At 39.9% G+C, this 21,066-nt stretch overlaps 1 protein-coding gene across 3 annotated transcripts in view; it reads right to left on the reverse strand.

Annotated features, from left to right (window-relative positions):
• tle2b (TLE family member 2, transcriptional corepressor b) overlaps positions 1–21,066 on the reverse strand; it is a 60,600-nt gene that overhangs the window by 24,565 nt on the left and 14,969 nt on the right. For all 3 annotated transcript variants that reach the window (XM_033964941.2, XM_055221586.1, XM_033964940.2), the window contains one exon: positions 9,351–9,395. In XM_033964941.2, the coding sequence (XP_033820832.1) occupies positions 9,351–9,395 (45 nt within the window). The remainder of the gene's footprint in view (positions 1–9,350; positions 9,396–21,066) is intronic.

Consider the following 21,066-nt stretch of genomic DNA (forward strand, 5'->3'; position numbering starts at 1 on the left):
CACTCGTATTAAAAGGGGATAATTAGTCCCCTCTCATTTGCATACTGCATTTTCAATTGGAACATTGTGTGAGCCACGTCCTATGTCAGATCAGTGCTGTGTTTGGTCTCCCAGCGTAACAGCAAGCAACAATGATCATGTTGCCAATAAAGCTTTGGTGAATTTGAATGTGATCCATGTGGGCAGATTGGCACAGGTGCAGGGAGAGCGTGCCCAGTGAGGGTCTGTGCCAGCTCGGCTTCAGAGCAGAGCACCGCCAGGTTTGTGCAGGAAGAATGGCACTTTTATCATCACGTGAAAGTCCCAGTATAATTCAAGAGCATCATCTACTCTTAAACCACGAGCCATAACTTAGCAAATATCAATTAGCCAATCTAATTACTAAAACAATAGCTGCTATTCCATCATCAGGTCCAACTTGGAAAGACAGCAGGTACTCAATCCACTCAGAGGCGGAAACACATAAACTAAAGAAAATGTGCACCACAGCAACGTGATACATGAAGTTAATAAAAGTTGCACAATGCCAATTTGTTTCTGTAATGAACCCATTAAGTCCAATTTAAACTTGGGCTCTGTAAAAAGGTCTTGTTTCCATTGTATCACCAAGAGCACTCTTCTCAAGGGGAAAATCCTCCCTACCTGAAATAATGAACTAAATTCAATCATATGGGTCTCTGTTGTAGCTGGAAACATTTTGAAGTGACTTTAGCATTTGTGTTAAATAAAATGCTTCCAGTTATTCCACGTCTTTAGTCTTAATACATATTTCTGACAAACTAATCACTTGCTTAGTCTCGCACGGTTTTGCCTCTTTTCAAACTCCTACTGTCTCCAACATTTTCTCGACACAATCAGCCTCCTGCTCTCCTCTAGTTCCACACTGTCTATGTTATATTTTCCCATAGTGCACTTGCCCTCGCTCTTTCGCTCTTCACTCTCTCTCTCTCTTTCTCTCTCTGAAAGAATGGCCTTGCCACACTTTTCTTTCCTCTCTCCATCTCTTCTCCCTGTTCCCTCACTTCTCTGGGCAGGGTGCCAGCTCCTTTTCCCTGGCTCTGAGCCAACTGCAACCCCCTGCTCCTTCCTCTCCTCTATCCCCCTTGCCTTCTGATTGATGGCCCCACTATTCGGAAAAAGAGAGAGAGAAAGAGAGAGAGGTGGGGAGGCAAAGAGATAGAGGATATAAGAGCAGCACACAGAACAAAATCTAGTGTATGCTTAAGCTGCATGTGCACGTAGGCAGACATGGCCTCCACGTGCACGCTCCTCAAATCACACAGAGAAAGAGAGAGAGGCAACAAGGGCACACAGAGAGGCAATCTAAACAGAGCCGAGCACACATACGACGGCTGTGTGCAGAGCAAGCAAAGCCCCGCAAATGCACATCAACAGGCACACATTCACACACAAGAAGTGGGTTTTCATGTGTTAGAGGGTACGGTGACGACATGGAAACTGGGGGTGGGGGGGGGGGTGTAAAATTCACAGTAATTTACCGCACTCAGACTTGTGCAGCAAACAATGTCTTTATCAAAGAAAATTTTAAGCATAAAAAGGGAAGCCATTGTCACATTTATTATTAATTCAGTTTGCATAGTGACGTTTAAATACTTGTTAAATGTAATTTTAATATACATTAATTACACAGTCACTGTCCACTAATTATGCCATTTCTTGCTCCCATGTTTACCACAGGCAGGTACTCGCATAACATCAACCACCAGTCACGGATCACCATATGTATGTCAGATGAAAAGCGCCTTACAAATACTGGTAGTTTTCTTGTTTTTTTTTTAATTTTTATTTTTTTATTTGAGTGATCAAACATGAAGAAATACTGAACAGTGTTTTTTATATTTGAGGAGGCTGGATACAAAATGTACTTTAATTGTCAAACACTATTGCTGCTTTACCATTGAGTCTCAAGTGAATGTATAGTTAAAGTACTACACACCATCACTCCTCTCTGGCTCCATGCTTTCACTGATATTACAGAGTTATTAGTCATACTCACACGGTGCCAGCACACCAGCTGCACCGACAGACTGCAAACAGCCTAAACTCATGTTGTTCACTATACGCAATCAGCCTCAAAGTAGTCAGAGTTACAAAGAGGACAATATGCACACGTGTACACAAAAGCATGGCTTCTGGAGACACGTTACACATATGGAGAAATGTGTCAGTGGTTACCTGACCAGCCAGTCCCTTCTACATTGTGTTTGAATCCAGAGGTATGTCAAAGCATGTTGTTTTGGCTGACCAGGTAAAATCAGGGGGTTTTCACTGGACAGAGGATCAGTTTGATATTGGTCAATGACGTACATGTGAAATAGTGCTAATGATATACAGTATAAAGTAGTAAATTAAATACTACTATACAGTAAACAACTGGGCTGGGCCATATCATTTTGCTCATGATGATACATTGTTATTTGATTTCAGGGCAAAATGAAATTTGTGCCTCGCAGTTGATTTTCCTCTCAATTGCAAGAGGAAGGCAGACAGAGATCGAGGCTAGTTGCCAACACCCAGAGCAGCTTAAATACTGACTGTGGAGACTCTACAGAGGTAAAAAAAAACACAAATAATGACAGAGAAAGGATGTGAGGAGTGGAAGCAGAACTTACGGGGGCTCATCAGGTGAAAAAGCCTAAAACAATTAGTACAAATATTATAAATGCCAGTTATGTATTTTGTCTGACATCAAATATATCGTTATCACCAAAATGTCTTTTACACCATGGTTAAAAGTTCCTCATATAATGCAACAAATGTTCAATATTAAGGGCATATTTGTAGTAGTAGTAGTAGTAATCTAAACCATCTCTCACGGTCCCAAACTCATTCTGTGCCTCATTACGCACCAATGAACTCTTCTACATTATCATATGTGCAGAAAATCAAAGCTGGACGAGATGAATCCAAATATCCACATCACTGATCATAGACACATTGTAATAGCAGACATCATTTGACCTCTGGAAAGCCTGCTGTAGCTGACCCACATAGGCAGCCCTTTCCTAATCCCGCCCTTTAAATAAAACCAGTTAGCATAAATTCAAACCATAGCGGTGCGGATTATCGACTGGCTGTGTGATAGAGATGACACACAGAGAAAGAGCAGGCAGAGGGAGAGATGGAGAGGGGGAAAAGGAGGAAGAGAGAAGTCCAATCCTATTATTAACCAAAGAGTTGAAAATGAACACACTTCCTGTCTCTCTTTCATGTCTTCCAAATGAAATAAAAAATTTGGGTCACAACTTGAGCCAAATATACCAAAGTATGCAGTAAATGTACGCATCAAAGGGACACAGACAGCACAGGCTAATTAAGCAGCAAGATACACAGTTCCTCATGTTCTGTACTTATCATCTATTTTAGCTCAATGGGAATGTTATTGACAAATGCTAATGCAATATAGCAAAAGAATAAGAAAGAATAAGAAAAAACAAGACCTGGCCGTAGTGTCTTTCTTTAGCAGCAGAACGCGCGTGTGTGAGCTGGTATTCATCACATTGTGGGGGCTAAAATCAGCATACACACTCAGATCATGCGGACCTGCCTTATGGGGACAAAAAAATCCGGATCCCATGACGTAAATGCTTTATATTAGGTTAACAGCACGGTTTAAACTTCAGATACAAGTTAAAAGGGGTAAGGTTACGGTTTAGATTAAGGTTAGCCAAGTAGTGACAATGTTAAAGGATATGCTTAGTCTCCAGGAAATGTATGTAATTCACTGTAATGTCCCCAAAAAGCATGGTAACCCAACATGAGTGTGCTGGTGAAATGAAAGGAGCGAGCAGGAAGGAAGGACAGCCAGCTGCTTCATGTGTCCTCGGGAGTCCACAGGGGGAAGAGTCTGGCTGCGGAGCATCCTGACTATCAAACACTACTTCCTATCATATCCTGCCGGCACACAGAGCCTCTATGTACGCTCCGCACAATAAAGACTGCACTGTATGTACACACGGGCTTATCACATCCGGGCAAAAGACTCAAAGAAAAGGCATTTGGTAGCAGCCATTCAGTACTGGTGCTAAAGGGCAAAGTTTGAAGTTTGGTGATTCCATTGCTGCATCTCACGTGAGGTCAGCATTTAGTTTTAGTTATGCCTGGTGAAATAAAGGTAAGATCAAATGCAGAACTTCTATATATGTTGGGTATACTGCTTATAGGAAAATCGTTTATTTCTTTCAGCCTGACTGCTTTTTTACTGCATGGTTGCCATAGAAAAGCATATGTGGATATGGTAGCTAGCCCCACAGGCTGGATTCAGACAGGAGTGGGGCAATGTGGGTGAGATGCCTTGCCTAGGAACATAAAAACAGTAAAAACTAGAGGTAATCATGAATCTTGTAATGTGTCAAGAAAAAACAACGAGTCTACGGTACATACAATTTTTTTTTTTAAATAGAGCTGGGTGCAAATGAAGTAATTCTGAATCTAGTGTAACATTATAGTTACATTTGAATTTGAAAAAGGGTCCACTTTACGCATATGTGGGTACTGAACCCTGCTGAACCCTGCACAGTTGTTTTATGATGGATTTGAGTGTCACATTTCAATTTCCAGCATTTCAGTCAACTACAGAGCACACATAAGCAAATAAGAAACAGCTATATGTGGCTCCTCATTTCTAAAGGATTTCATAGTCTCCTAGATCAAGCATCTGTTAAGAGAGACATGGTGATGACATATTAACTAAACTGAGTCCAAACTACTGTGTCCAAAAGGTATAGACTTTTCTGCTTGATATGATATGAAAAAAACAGACGCACGTTCATCTCGTTCATTTCTGATATGACAATTTCTGGTTCTCTGTCAGCTTCCATTGCAGTTGTGGAGAATCACTTACACATGCAGTTGTACAATTGCTTCCAGCGGGCCCCGGGGGTCCGCTGATGGGCTCCCCTGTCACTGGAGAAAAATGTACACTATTTCCATATTCAAAATGAGATGCACAGGGTATGTGAACATTCACTTCTGCTATGTGATGAAACAACCCCTCTCAATTGGAACCTGGCAAGGTAATATTATTTGGTCAGGTTAGTGAGTAAAATGTGTGCAGGGCAAGCCAATTTCCACATGTCCGCTATCAAATGACCGGACTGTCAGGTCCCAGCTGTGGATGATGTTGTGCAGAAGAGTTCATTTCAACATTCAGGATATTTTGTTGATATGTGACATATTAAACCCATTTGGCATCAGATGAGTCAATAACAGCACTTTTAGAAAAGTTAAGCAAAAAGTACCAGCAACCCATTTGAAACTTTTACAACTATTTAGTGATACTTGCATGCCTTTTTAATGAGCAGTTTCATTTTACCATGACAAATCTACACTAGGGTACAGGCTACTTTGCATATCACAGCTAATTAGGCGGGAACACATGTGGAGTGCTGATATATGTGAAGTTATGATGCCGCTGATGCTATGCTAGGCATGAAAACACATGGCTCTCAATAATCAGAGTGATTAGAGGAACTAGATGGGAAAAAAGCAAAACCACATTGATTATTCCATCATAGATTATATGGTACAGTAATGAACAGAATTATATTCTGCATTGCATCTGTAGCAGCTTAAAAACACAATGAACGACAGTGAAATTGAATACTTAACATTAGATTTGATATAAACAAAAGGCGACCTAGCAAACCATTACTTTTAGGAGTTTTATTATAATGCAAGTGTGAAGAGAGGTCAACAGTTGGAAACGTCTAAACACTTTTGACTGATTAAAATCTCTGAACAATTATGGTCAAACCTTTCTTCTTCTTTTATAATGGTCACTAGATTAAACCAGCCCAGTCTCATTCACCACACACCTCACAACATCACATGACCAACCTCAGCACATCTCTGACAGTGCTGCACCCTATCTCCCGCTGTGTGCCTGTCTGTGAATATACATGTAGTGCAGTGGATTTGGGCAAAAACAGTGCCAGCCCCAGAAGTGCTATATCAATGAATATAGAACAACCACAGAGAGGAGTGTAAAGTCCTTATAGCCCTCTGCCTCCTCCTGGGAATCCACAGAGCTGTATGATATGATAATAAGGAAGAGACAATGCCTGTGTGTCCATATACAGTAGTTTTGAAAGAAATAGTCAGATCAGATAAGAATTCCCTGAAATACAGAGGAGGAGAACAAAAGAGTGAAAGCCAAATATGGGTTAAATTCACAAGAGTAGAGAGGAGTGTTAAAGCTCAATTAATTGCAGACATGAGACAACCCCGCTGCTGATAATGACAGAGAGGGGAGAGGCAGAGATGAAGACAGGATGTGAGGAGGACAAGAGCGCATAGTGTTAAATCTATTCATGATTCATTATTTCTTACAGCGGCGCCCTGTTCTTGATGTCTCTGCCCTCTCACTCTAGAGCTCTTTCCTTTCTTGGCGTTGTCTTTATCTGTCGCTGCTGAGGCTTCCTGTTTAACCTCTCGCTTTCATCCGTGCAATTAATCTACAGACACTTTCCATTAAAAAGGTTTATTCATCTACTGTATAACTCCACATACACTCATAGTTTCCATTCGGTTACCTGTACTTTACACTATTTACACTGACCTTGTCAATTTCACATACTCCTACGGCTAATCTATGAGCGGAGATGTTTTCATATGGACAGTTAATATTTGAATCCAGAAATCTAGCAATAACAACAACAGCCGTGTATACTTACAGAAAGTGCTCAAGCATTTAACTGGCAACTATAATATGTTTATTTTTAATCTGTGTACAGTATTGTGTATCTTAACTAGATTCTGACAGTTTGTTTGTATAGTTGCATTTACTTTTTGCTGCCAGCTGTAATCAAGGAAAAAAACAGAACAGAAGTTTTTAGTCTCCATTTCCATTGAACAATAATCATTACATCGTGTGCAGGAAGGCATGAATTATAATACCAAAATTTGGCACCGTTTGACAAAAATTAAAACAATATTTATAATAAACGTCCTTTCAGCTACCACGTTTTGGACAATCTCCTGTGCTATTTCTAGTTCCCATTCATTTGTAATCCTTCTTCCTCTTTCTTCTGCTCGTGTTCCTGACACCGTGTTCCTGTTCAGTCTGTACAGCTCAACTTCTGTCATCTTCAGCTCTCTGCACCTTTTCAACTCTTCTCCATCTCCTCTGCTCTTTGTCCCTCTGTCATCTCCCCAGACCCTCCCCTCTCCTGTTCTCTCATTCTGCCTGTGCTTTATGTTGTTGGCAGGGCACTCCTCTCTCGCTTTCTCCCTCTCTCTTTCTCCTGTTCTGATTATTGCTCTGTCAATACCTCTGCTGTGGGTTTCACAAAAAATCGATTTGCCTCATTCGTCACTCAGTGTTATTGGGCAGCAAAAGTCTCACAAGAAACTAGACATTATAATGTGAACGTCGGAAGGTGAAGAAATAGTTAATGTTGAAAAGAAAAAAGAAGTACAGAACAACTGTAGAGTCTCTTGGAAATGTTGGACAATTAGGGCTACATTTGCACGTTGCAAAAGTCTAAATTCTGTATTCTGATGTACATGATGCTCTGATGTATCTGATGTACATCTGCAACTTTGTTCAAATATCGCAAAGAGACTTGGGAAACGGGAAAATGGGAAATGACAGATTTTAATCAGAGTATTCAATTAAAAAGATTAAAAACAATTTTTTTGCGCCATTTAAGTCAATGTAGCAGTACATACCTATAATGCACTCATTTACTGAGAGAGTTATGTTGGTACATAGCCCTACAGTCAGCTTGTTGTGAGCCATTATGTTTTAATGCACTAGAATAACCTTTCCCCGCACAGTGGTGTGTCAGTCGCTGCTGCTCATACAGTTTGTGCTCTGGAAGTATTTGGACAAAACCCTGCTGTTCTGAGCTGCGCGCTATAATTACCTCGCTGATGGGATGACACCATGATTAAAGGGTTAAAGTGCAGGGAGCAGGGGCTGTCATTTTGGGGGTGTTTTTATGAAAAATCAAACAATGGCGCTCTCTAAATGACATTGAGGGACGTGCTGAGCGCAATGTAAAATGTATTAAAAAACAAAGCCCCCTCTTGTTTGGCGTGACAGTGCACGAGGCGACTGCGGAGAGCAATTTAGAAGGAGGGATGGAGAAAGAGTCACCTTTAAAGAAAGTCCATAATGTCTCCACTGACGCACTGTGGTCTAAAAGAAACTGAAAAAATGCTAAATAAAAAAAGGACTCTCAAAAGTACATATTTCTGCCAAAGTATTTGTAACAACATCACACTCAAAACTTCTAGTTCAGGGTTAATGCTGATTCCATTCCTTTACTAACATTTTTGAAAATGAAATGAAATCAGTCAGTACTTATGCATACAATCTTAAAACTTTCTTCTGTCTTTATTCAGTGCCATGTGAGCCAAACTAGCAGCAGAACCAGGATGGACAAGAGCGAGCCAGCCACAGAACGCACCAAACACACAGCTCATTTGACTTTGTCTTATCTTTAGCTGAACTGGAAAAACACCAGGATTCTCTGTTTCAAGTGAGCCTCTGCTAATGACATCCAGCTGCCATTTGATCTGTCCATTTGAAAAGACCAAAGACGTGACTGTGGAGAAGTGGCCAAGATCCTGTGTCCTGTCAGACATGTTTACAGTGATCGTTTACATTGAACAGTGATTCTCAAACACTAACTACCTCCAGGTCTGAACATGCCAAAAGTACGACCACCTAATGAACACAAATCACCCTACATCTGGACTTAGACAGTTTTACAAACTACTTTCTGAATTTGAAAAATACTCATCCAGGTCTGACCCATATACATATGTATGAAAATCAGGTCTAAAGCAGGACTAAAACTGTTTAGTTTTATTTTTTTGTGTTTTTTTTTTTGTAGTAACCACTAGTAGTAATCATGGTAGTCTTACTGCTGGGTGAAGCTTATTGATATCACCATGCAACTCCATTATACAAATCTAGTGTTTGTTGTGGTTATGGTAAAAGCACTTGTAGCTTAGGCTATTATTAGTCTGACCAATAAAACAAAGTATTTTAACTAAGTGCATGTGCGTTGCCTCTGTGATCATTTTCCCACTGTATACAGACACACGGGATCTTCCCAATAACAAAAGACACCACCTGTGCAGAATGGTTTGTGGATGTAAACCAATGCTATTTGACTAAAAGGGACACAGCACTGTGGACTGTAATTCCAGGCACCACATTGCATATACAGGGAACATGAAAGAGCACACCACCCACACATTAAAACTAGCAGCAAAAATAAGACATAACCATTTACCGCCCACTACAAACATCCATCCCCTACATTTAAAGTTACACCTTATACAAATACAGTAGCATATATATATTTAGTTTTTACCTGCTTGTGCATCTCGATGTTGAGGCCGTAGGACATCTCATAGTACTGTGGAGACAAAGAGAGGAGTTTGTCAGTATTTCTCTTGAACATCTGTTGCTCAGCTTCAGATACATATGGCCCTGTTTGTTGCTGAAGTTTTAATGAAGAGAAGAAAATAACAGAGTAGTATCAATAATGAGGCAGTTACGTCCCAGAGCGAGTGGCGCGTAGTGCTCGTCTTTGTGAACGTGGGTTAGTGGAAATTCAACCATTGCGCGTGTGTTTTTGTGATCTGCTGTGAGCTTTTGTCTGTCAAAACCATTATATACTCCACCAATGGCCTGTCAAAATAATGACTTTATCAACTTGTTGTTCAATAAATAATAGATGGAACAGTACAATTTGGGCTAAATATTTATCATGGACTTTTTCATTATACTAGTGGGAAATGTTTCCATAGTTTTTTGCCCTTTTCAAAAATAAAAATAAATGACAATCTATGAAGAGGCTGGGCATATCAGTTCTGCAGTTTTGAACAGGAAGTCAGTGGTCCCATTTCTATTATTGAGTTGTTTTAGATCAATACTGCTGCTTATAATGAACAAAATGTAAAATGGTATAGTTCAAAGCCAGAAAAAACACATGTCTTCTTTAAGGAAATCTCAAATAAAAATCCCAAATATAGAAGAAAAAGTCCTGTTATTAGGCATGTCAAATATATTAGGCTAATCTTGGTCATGTTTTGCTGTGTCTGCTCCGGTGTGAGTATAAAACAGTAGTATTCGCTGGGGCTGGTGGCAGAGGCACAGAGCGCAGAGCCAGATGAGCAGCTCTGTGACTGATGAGACAGGCCCACGCTGACTCCATCACTCTCGTCTCTCCCCCATTTATCCCGCGCTCTCTCACTCCTGTCTTTTTCGCCGCCTTTTATTTTTCCGCTCCTTCCTTTTTCACTTATGCTCTCGTTTCATTTCTGTCAGCCCTTCTTCATTACGCACCAATCTCCCGTTTCATTCACCATATCTGTCGGTCTCCATCTATCGATCCAATTAAAAACACAAATTAGACTGTACTGAAAAGCCACAGAGCTGGAATAGAATAAAGAGTGCATAATAAAGGATTGAAAATGTTATGTTGGATAGAACAAAAAAGTGAAATGGCTGATTTTGCAAAGAGGTTCATTTGTTGATTCCCCTCAGGCAGCGCAGGGAGCTCGTCGCCTCAAGTGCTACAGTAATGTTTTCTATGTTACATTTTTCTAATTTGCAAAAGTAATTATTCCACAATCAAAAAGTTTACCAAACTTTAATCAGGCATTGTCCCTCCTTTGTCACTGTTTGTTTGGATTCTAAAGGTGCACTGTGTAACTTTTCCAGTGGCGGGTGGTCTTCCCTCTGCTTGTCTCCATGGAGATATCATTGCAAGAAATGTTTGACACGGTATGGCATTAAACATACCTATCTTGCGTTTAATTAATTAGAGGTGTTTTTGTAGCTATATTTGAAAAACAGACTTTTCTACTGTGAGTGAGATAGGTTAAATAAAAAAAAACATTGGAACATTCCAAGCACCAGAAAATTTGCACAGTGAACATTTAAAACTGATCATTTTGATGTTAATTTTTGTCTCTGTCGTCTTCACTCAATCTAAAATGTATTCCGTTTTTTTCCTCTTCCATTTCTATCAATCATCTTCCGTCCCATTTCACGCTGCCTCTTTCTCTGCCTTTCCATTTTCTGCTTTGCTCTATATATTTGCTCTCCCATCCTCAAGTGGTGTTGTCTACTAGTACTGCGCGTTTAGCCACATCTCACATACATGTATACGTTTAACAGGAGTGTTTTTAAATGTATTTCTTAAAGTTTCTATATTTAATTCTGTGAAAATAGATTAAATTTTGCTAAGTCTCATCTTGTCTCATTTCTATAAACCCGAGTTTTTTCTTTCACCTGTTACTATTTTTTGCTACGTCTTTCTTTCTTCTTAGCCACCTCAAAGCATGTTTTTGTACCTTATACATCTTCCACACATCTTGCACCTGGCAACACACATTGACAAAATTTATATAAATACATGCTTGGGTCCGTCTCTGCTTGAGTGATTGCCTCTTTGTTCCTTCAGCACAGCCTACTCCATCACCCATGATTCTTTTATTACATTAACTTTTTTCCTTAAAATTAAAGGCACTGCATCTGATTTGTACCATCTTAAAAACATGAAAAACAGAACTAGTTAATTTTAAACAGTTTGCAATGGTTCAGTCTTATTCTTCACTCTCCCTTAAGCATATTTTGCAAATTCCAGAGGCCACTTTTAACAACTAGTATGCAAACAGCACACCAGTGTTACTTCCTGGTCCATGGCCAATTAAAAAACTCTTTATAATAAGATGCACACAACACACAGCTGTCTCATTTTGACCTAAAGAGCAGCTTTTATAATACATCTGTACTGGACAAAACTACTTTATCTCATGAAAAAATGGGGTACAGACAGTGTAATTCTCCTATATGATTTAAGTCCATTTCTCCAGCTCCAATAGTAACACCTTGTGTTTCATAAACCTTTGGCTCATACTTCAGCAACTATTCATCTCAAGCTAAAAATGATGTGAAATTATGAGAAGGCGTGCAATAAGTACTGATAGAAACAGCCAAAGTGTGCAAAGTCAAGATGTGTCCAAGAAATGAATGGAAATCGGCTTCAGTCCACTTACATCAAAACTGTTTAATTAAAACTGCTATTCAGCTCAGTGCTTCCGTCCTCATTAACACAGACGGTTGCTTTGTCGCGTGTTTCTGCATCCCATAAGACCGCGGAAAATGGAGAGAGATTCTTTAGAAATAACATTAACACTAGATCAATGTTTGCCTTTCATATCTGTCCTCTTTTTGATTGTGTTTTTGGTGTTCTTCAACACACTTGGGGTTGGCAATGTCAGAAGTTTAGAGTGCATTAGATATTTAGAACTCATAGAGGTAGAGTTTTCAGATGTTTTGTTAATGCTGTGTGTTGTAGAGTAAAGTGTAGTGGCCTGAGAGTTGAAGAGAAGAGGCATGACGCAGGGGAAGTTTATTTACCATCAGTGCAGTACCCAGCACTCAGAGACATGAACCTTATGATAGTGTTGCCCATTCCAGTCTAGTGCAGTCCAGTCTGGCTATGCTTCCATTGTTTTATACCTATATAATTATTATTATACTTTTTTATTACCCCATACCATATAAAAATGATTATATAGTATAAATACCTTTTTAAAAAAGTGTTTATTTAAAGTAAAGACATATTTTACAATTAACAGGTCAAATATAGTAGACTCAAAATGAACTCAAAACCTTAGGGCAAGATGTCACCATAAACAAGTTAAAAAATAACCCCTTAGCCTTTTCAGCAGGTTTCTATAAAACTATAACTATAAAAAGTAAATTGGACTAGAAAGTACAAAGTACTAGAAAGTACAAACGTATACTGCTCTCAGCTGTAGTGAAGTAAACATAAACTTGTATTGAGAACTAGATTTGCTTTATATATATATATATATATATATATATATATATATATATATATATATATATATATATATATATATATTCCGTAACCTCCTTGTGTCATCTAACATGTCCATAAGCTTGTCTCTATTTAACTTTGGATCTAAACATTAAGCAAAGATGCAACTGAGCAAGGTTATTTAGTGCTTTTTATGGACTCATTTTCATCACTGTTGTTCCACAGGAGACATATATCGCTGCCACCATTGACAGTAAATATTATAGTCCACTTCCCTATGGCTCCCTGTGGTGTCATCTGATTTTAGCTTATTCCACTGTAGACGCTGGGTCACAGTAGTTAAGATGCAGAGCAGTGTCACCCTGCAGTAGTGGTTAAACTTGGCAGTGCTCATTTGTGTTGGCTCACATACAAATTAGGGCTGTCAAAGGTATTTAGAATCAGATACTAATCAATACTAAAACTAGTAGTTGAAACTACATACATATTTAAACAAGTATTGATACTAAACAAAAATCACATAAACAGGAAAAAATGTACCTTTTTTGAAAAGTTTTCAAACGACCTTGAGCTTATCCAAACTGGTATAAGACAATGAGGAAAGTATTCATGTTAATAATGATGTTAATTAATATTTTTACAAAATGTTATCATATGCAAGTCTATTCTTTTGTATCAAAATCGAGTATTACCACAACACTAGTGCAAATCCAAAAGATCATCATCATTTGACCTCTGACAATGTAACTATTTGAATATTTCTAACAAAACACATAATGAGGTCTACAACAACATACTGATGTATATTGTGTTACTGCACAACTCTTAATTGGCATCTTTGAAGGTTTAGTGCTTAGTTAAATGTTTTGTGAAGAAGGCAATAAACAATGGGACTAAGCCTATTGTGTGTTCAGACCAAAATGTTTTACCCTTAAAAGGACCATTCAAAAACACATTCTACATTCTGGATTTAGTAATAGTTTTTTTGTTGTTTGTTTGTTTTTATGTTCATAGATAGCGGTATATTGATTTCCTTATGTAACTTATGCCCTGACCAACAAACACCAAACGAAGAAATACTGTCCAGTGTCCACCCACAGAGCCAACTTGCTTTCATACAGTTGAATAACTGAATCAGTGTGTGAATTTTAACTGTGAAAAATGTTGCACACTAAAAGTAACCAACCAAAATCATATCAGACTTGCTAGGGCATATAAAATGTGCTAATTTGTTTGATGCATCATGAGGTCAACTCCACTATTGTACCTCAAGCGAAGCCAATATGAAGCCTAACAACAATCATTTTTCTTATTACCATCTCCATTACCTGTGCTTTAGCTCACATTTAGCTCATTATGTGTGTTCGACAGGCGGGCTACTTTAGATTAATGAGGTCCAATGTAATCCTTGTTTATCTGATGGCGCTGCGAGGTTCCAGTCTTGTGAACACGGGCTGTATCTGGTGTGTATCTGCACTAACAACACACACACACAGCACTGTCATCATCGGGACAGACAAAAGGCATTCCTCCATATCTCTCAGCTCTCTATTTCTGGTGCCCCCTCCGCCCCCCTCCCGCATCACTGAGAGAGTGCAAGACAGCAGAGCCAGAATCCCCCTCATGCACGCCTCTATGGATTCTGGCAGGATCTTTGAAAATGAGCTTTAGGAAGTGGGTCTAATCCAAGGTGATTTATCTAAATGGAACGCTAGTGTGTGGCTGTTTACTGTCTGTACTGCTGTCTCTACGTGTGGAGGACCTTAGCCGTAACATTGTTCATGGGTGTCTCTTGGGTGGACTTGTCTCTTTCATCTGCCCGCCCACGCACTTTTGCACACACACACACATTGACGTTAAAACATTTATTACTGCTTGAAGTGAACCCACATCACAGGTTGTGTTAGCAGGTTCTGACTTCTGTGACGGGGGTGACGGCTAAATCAGTCACAGCAAACGTTTGGCTACACTACGGCTCCTCTTTCAGGAGGTTTCATCAGAGGAGCTGCAGCTGGATTTGAGCTTGAAGCAGCTACATTTAGAAACGCAAAAACATTTTAATTTGACACATTAAAAGAGGACACTTTTGCACACTTAACTAGTTGTCAATAGGGGATTGAAAGCCTTACTGGAACACAAATACATAGCTCTAACTTCCACTAGAGGTAGAGGCATTTGAGGTCATTTATTATGCACTATGGTACTTAAGTAACCTATTCAACAGGGGTCTTTCAACACTTCTTAAGACTTCTATATTATAACAACAGTACATGGTGATAAAAGTACAGTGCTTTAGAACTTGGCATTTAAGTTATAATGCAGAAGCAAAAACAGTGAACACAAGTAGTTATTTTCCTCATTGTTGTACCACAGGAGACACGCAGCACTGCCACTGATAAGACTAAATATAATGGACCACTTCTTCATAGCTCCCTGATGCATTGTTTGCTCTAAGCTGATGTCCCTGTATACTGGGTCACTGTAGTTAAGACAATATCACCTGCAGCGGAATGCTAGAGAATTATTAAAACTTTATGAATTGTTGTCATGTTTGTTTGTCCAGTTCCAGACAGTTCAGACAGGTTTAAGACTCTTAAAACAGACTCAATCCTTCCCTACATCTGGCCCTGCTTAAATCCCCTGGACAGCTCCCACTATTGGACGGCAGAGCGGTGCAGCTTAAGCAGAGGGCAATCCCGGTATCAATTGTGCCCTTCTCTTCCTGCTAGGTTGTATTAGTCGTATTTTGGATTAGTTTGTCTTTTTTGTCTTTTTCTTTTAGTTTATGCAGCACCTGATATGGCCAAATGATCACAACCCACTTATAGATTGCATCCAGACAGCCACTCTCTGCTGCAAAAAGCCTGTATGCCCCTGTCTTTTATCTTTTTACTTCTCACCCCTTCATTGCCTCCCTCCTCCCTCCCCTCTTTTCTATCTCTCATCTCTTCTGCTCTCCTTTTATGACTCTCCTCCCTCCCCCTCGTCTCCCACTTCTCTCCACCCTCCCATCTCTCACCTCTTCACTCCCTCTCTTTATCTGCTGCTGCAAAGAGCCTGTATGCCCTGTCATTTATTATGTTTTACTCCTCTCCCCTCCCTCCTCTCTCCACTCTCTCCCATCTCTTGCCTTTCCTCCCCATACCTTGCTTCTCTCTCCTCTTCCCTCTTCTCTCCTTTATTTCTCTTCTTTCTCTTCTCTCTCCTTCATCTGCTCACTGCTTCACTCTTTCCTCTCATATCCACCTCTCTCTATGTCCCCTTCTCCCTGTACTCCCCTCCCTCTCCTACCTCCTCTTCTCTCTCTCCTTGCTCCAGCTCTCCTTTCGTCTCCTCTCACCCCCACCCTCTTTTCCTATCTCTCTGTCCCCTTTTTCACTCCACTTCCATCACCCTGCTCTCTTCCTCTCCTCTCCCCCCCACTTGCTCCAGTGCTCCTCCCTTCTCCTTTCACCTCCGCCGTCCCCTTCCTCTCTTTCTGTCCTCTTCTTTCACTCTTCTCCCATTTCCCTGCTCTCTTCCTCCTCTCTCTCCCCCTCCTCTTCCCTCTCTCCTTGCTCCAGTTCTCCTCCATTCTCCTTGCATCCCACTCCCCCTTTCACTCTACTCAAATCTTCCTCTCTTCCTCGCCTTAACCTCTCTCTCTGTCCTCTCCCTCTCTCCTCTTCCCTCTCTCTCCTTGCTCCAGCTCTCCTCCCTTCTTCTCTCACCCCCACCCTCCCTTTAACTCTATTCCCATCTCCCCGCTCTCTTCCTCTCCTTTTCCCTCTCCCTCTCTGTGTGTGTGTGTCTGTCTGTGTGTCTGTGTGTGTGTGTGTCTGTCTGTGTGTCTGTGTGTGTGTGTGTGTGTCGGTGTGTGTGTGGGGGGGGGGGGTGTGTCGTGTGTGTGTGTGTCGGGGTGTGTCTGTGTGTTGTTTGGGTGTGGGTGTGTGTGTCGTGTGTGTGTAATGTTGCTGAGGAGACCACAGTGTCAGGCTGAATCAGACGGATGAGCAGAGGCACAGGAAGAGGCTGAGAGCAGCACTAAACACACAGTGTCTGCACCTCAGGGCTGCACTCAACACAGCACAACACACAGCTCAGAGCGATCACATGACGGATGAGACTAAACACATGGAACATTAACTAAATATAATATGGGACTTATTTCAGCACTGGAGTTCACATATGTCACTTTCTTGCAAAGCTTCAAAAACTGCAATAAATACTTAATACTCCCTTATCCTCTCCATTTGACCCATCGCTGGATGCCGCTGGGGGCCTATTGTGCATGTTGTACATGGAGGAAACCCAGAAAAATGTGCAAACTTCAAACAGAAATGCCTCAGAAAAGCTAAGGAATCAAACCTGAAACCTTCATGTTGTAAGGCAAGATTGCTTGCCACTCACCCACCATGTTGATTGAGCTGCAAACATACATTCATGTTAAGCATATTGCAACATCTTTTTTTTCTAATAAGTCAGAAGGCATATCGATTCTGCATTGTGTGGAACTTTAGATCATCTTGCAACTATGGGCCTAAGACTACACTGCAGTTTGGTAGGAGATGTAGTTCCCACCTGTTTGGCCTGTACATCAAAATCTCCTCTGTGTTGATATGAAAGCTAATCACAACTTCCTACATGAAAGTAAAATTTTAGAGGACTGGAAAAGTATTAGTGATTAACGGAGCTGACTCTTAACCACTTTTAAGATATTACAAGGTCGATTAAATTAATAAAACTCTTGGATACAAAGCATCTTGAACATCTAAAAGACAACAGTTTAAGAGAAACACTTCTCTTTCACAAATATAACCAACAAAGTGCGAGATATCACACTTAATGCCTCTTCTTATGCTGACGCTTAGTACAATAATATTTCATCTTTCGCAGCAGCCCATCCATTCATTAAGACCAGAGCCCCTGCCGCGACTGTGCACCTCTCTTAAACACATACATATACACACACACACACACACATGCACACACACTCACACACACGCACAGAGGCCACCTGATGTGCCCCCGGCTGGGAGCTGTCACCCTTCAGCACACATGTCTTCTTTGGACTCTATATTAAAGGGGTGGGCGCGTCGCTTCCTGTGGTTCTGTCTTCTGTCTGACAGCCCGGACATTGATAGAAATAAAATGGGTTTCTGAGAACATTTAATCGCACTGAGAAATTATAGAGGATCCAGAGTGACAGCTGAAATGAAACATACATATTGAATTTATACCAGGTGTTCCATTGAAAACCATCACAGCAGGATCTGAGTTTAGGAGTAACGGCTCTATCTATAAAGCACATCTATAAAAGACAATAACTAGTCTTATCTTTCTTGGACAATCACCTTTCATTAAAAATTCAATCAAAACTAAATAAAACAAACCAGATTTCAAGGTTCCTAAATAGTTTTAACAGTAATGCCATCAGCAAGAGTCTAAAGATAGCCTGTTCTTAGACAATCACCATGTTTGTAACTTATGAAAGACCAATTAGTTTGTAGGTTACTGAAATGGAAATTCTATATTTGACACTATTATGTAGGCCTATATTAAAAGCACACACATGTAAATAATAACTTTGACCCAACCTAATAATCTTAAGGTTCAAATTGCAATCACTATTCATAGGTTTTAACTTCCTGTTCATAGGTGATTTTTGATTTTGACTGAGATGCACAGATACGATACTGGCATTGAATATCAGCGACGATACAAAAAAATGTACTGGATCAGGAATCAGTTCTGTGATATGAAATCTCTTTTGTAATATGTAAGTTAACTGTGTTTTAAGGAAATAAGTGCGATTTTCACTACACTGCCACTGGTTAATATAAGATACCGACAAGACAAAGTATAGATATCAGAATTGAAAAAGGTACAAGCCTAATTTTGAAGACTTTTTCCTATTCAAAAGATATAATATATCGTCACTTGCTATGGCAATGATGATAGATTTTCCTCCCTCTGACCTATTAGCATATCGGTTGCTGTAGTTGTTACGCTACATTTGATCTGACTGTGACATGGTGATATGAAGATGACCAGGTTACAAAATCACTATGTAAAACATGTCCACTTTAGTAAAGATAATTTTTACTTTTTAGATCAGAAGCAAAGCCTTTTGACAAAAAAGGTCTGTTTGAATAAAGCCAGAGATTTGGGGGAGTTTTATGATGCAAGACGACTCCATCTCTCTTTCATTCACACTCTGGTGCTCCCTTGTGTAGCTCTGAGACTGCCAGAGGTGAACGCCGCTCTGCAGGGAAGGTCCTTTAAACAACCTACACATCCACACACTGTTATTACCCAGGCTAACAACCAACTCCCCTTTATTTAAAAAAACACACAAGAGAAATCAGAGGGCTGTGCAATTCATCAGCTTTTAATCAAGATCCGCATTACGTCATTTCCATACTTTCTATGCTTCGCCAATGATATAATTAGGTTTTTTCGAGAGTTTTTTTTTAATAAGACAAAATAAAATCAAACTGAAAATTGTGATTGATCAATGTGAGGAAAAGAAATTGTGATTCATTTTTTTCCATATTGTCCTGCCCAAGAAATCTAACATAACAGAATTATAACCAGCAACTAAAATCAAGATGGCAAAATGTGTTTTCAGCTTCTCCCCTAAAGATGCCAATGTCTCACTCATGTGCTCCACAGCTCACAATGAACCATGAGTCTATTAAAGCAGCCAACACAAAACATGCCTTCCATCCAAAAAGCAGTTACACAGACGGGAGCTGCCAAAGATCCAACACACAATATCCAAAAGCTGGCTCCATACTCCACAGACAGCCGCAATTTAAGAGGGTTATTGCAACATGTCTCCAAAGCATGAAAAGTGTAAAATGTGCCCACTGCCAATGAAAAAGTCTCAATGACTTTGACAAGTTTGGTGACACAAAGAAAACTCCACGGCAGCTCATTGGTGCGTGAGGAACATTTTTGCCACTACTTTGTAAAAGTGTATATTAAAGATACAAAAAAATAATTAGATAAACTGAGATATTATAACATGGAATGACAAGATTAGTCAATGATAGATTACACAGATCTCAATATAATAATAAATATAAGTGTAACAACAAAAATAAGAATAGGGCCAATCAGAAAAATTTTACAAGAAAAATGACGTCACATATTAGAGGGTCCAGGTGTCAATAATAAGAGTAATCACAATAAATTTAACTCTAAAATAAGATATTGTATCATGCATAACTGAATTAATATCTATCTTCATTGAGTTAAAACCATAGACTATAAAGAAGTGGACTAAGGGAGTATGATGTCACCCAAAGCGTTCGGTTACAGCCAAATGAAGCTAGTAGAAGCTAGAAGTTACACGGGGCAGGCTTAGCAACGCTGTCAATCAAACCTGTTGCTAACGGTACCCTCATAGGTCTGTTATTTAATGTTCATATCTTGATCTACGGACAAAATAGCGCAGTAAAAACAGCTTCATGTAGCGCAGATTAATACAAATATTTTAAGACCAGAATGACGACTTCTTAAAATAGCAACAGCTGATAATTGATAATGTCTTAAGATAAATTACTTTTACTTCATATTGTGTGCTTATGGTTTCTAATCTTCCTTTTTGTCTATTTTTTTAATGTTCCAATATCACAGTTTGGGCTGAAGTTTGGCCCTGAGTGCAGTATTTAAAGGTACAGAATAAAAACAGAAACAGAGCGTTGCAGTACGGTGGAAACAGGCCTTATAGTGTGTGTGTGTGTATGTGTGTGGGTGTGGGGGTGTGTGTGTGTGAGAGAGAGTGTGAATGTGTGTGTACAAGGGCTAACAAGCTAAATATAGCCTTCTGGGTTATCTCCTCTGTGGGCACAGCCAGGCCGTTGTTGCTTCACATTATTTACGTGTCTGTGCGTGCGCCCTCTTTCTGTTCATCCCTTTCTTTTACATCACCCCCTATCACCACCACCCTTATCCAAAAAACACATCACTATCTCTTCCTCTCTGTGTCCGTTAGATTCATCCTCCCATCCTCTCCTCTCTGTACTCCTCTCCCTTCCTTCTCTGCCATTTTATTCCCTCAGCCTCCTTTGTACCCTTCCTCCCTCACCAGTGGTTTTCTATTTTTTGTTTCTCTCCCTATCCCCTTCTCTTTTTCTCTCTCTGAGCTATCATTCCCTCTCATTTTCTCTCTCTCTTCTCAGTGCTAGGGCCACACTTCCACAGCAGAGATCCAGTACAAGTATTACAGCCTGCAGTCGTGGCC

The sequence above is a fragment of the Periophthalmus magnuspinnatus genome, chromosome 4, assembly GCF_009829125.3.
Source record: "Periophthalmus magnuspinnatus isolate fPerMag1 chromosome 4, fPerMag1.2.pri, whole genome shotgun sequence".
Lineage (NCBI taxonomy): Eukaryota > Metazoa > Chordata > Actinopteri > Gobiiformes > Gobiidae > Periophthalmus > Periophthalmus magnuspinnatus.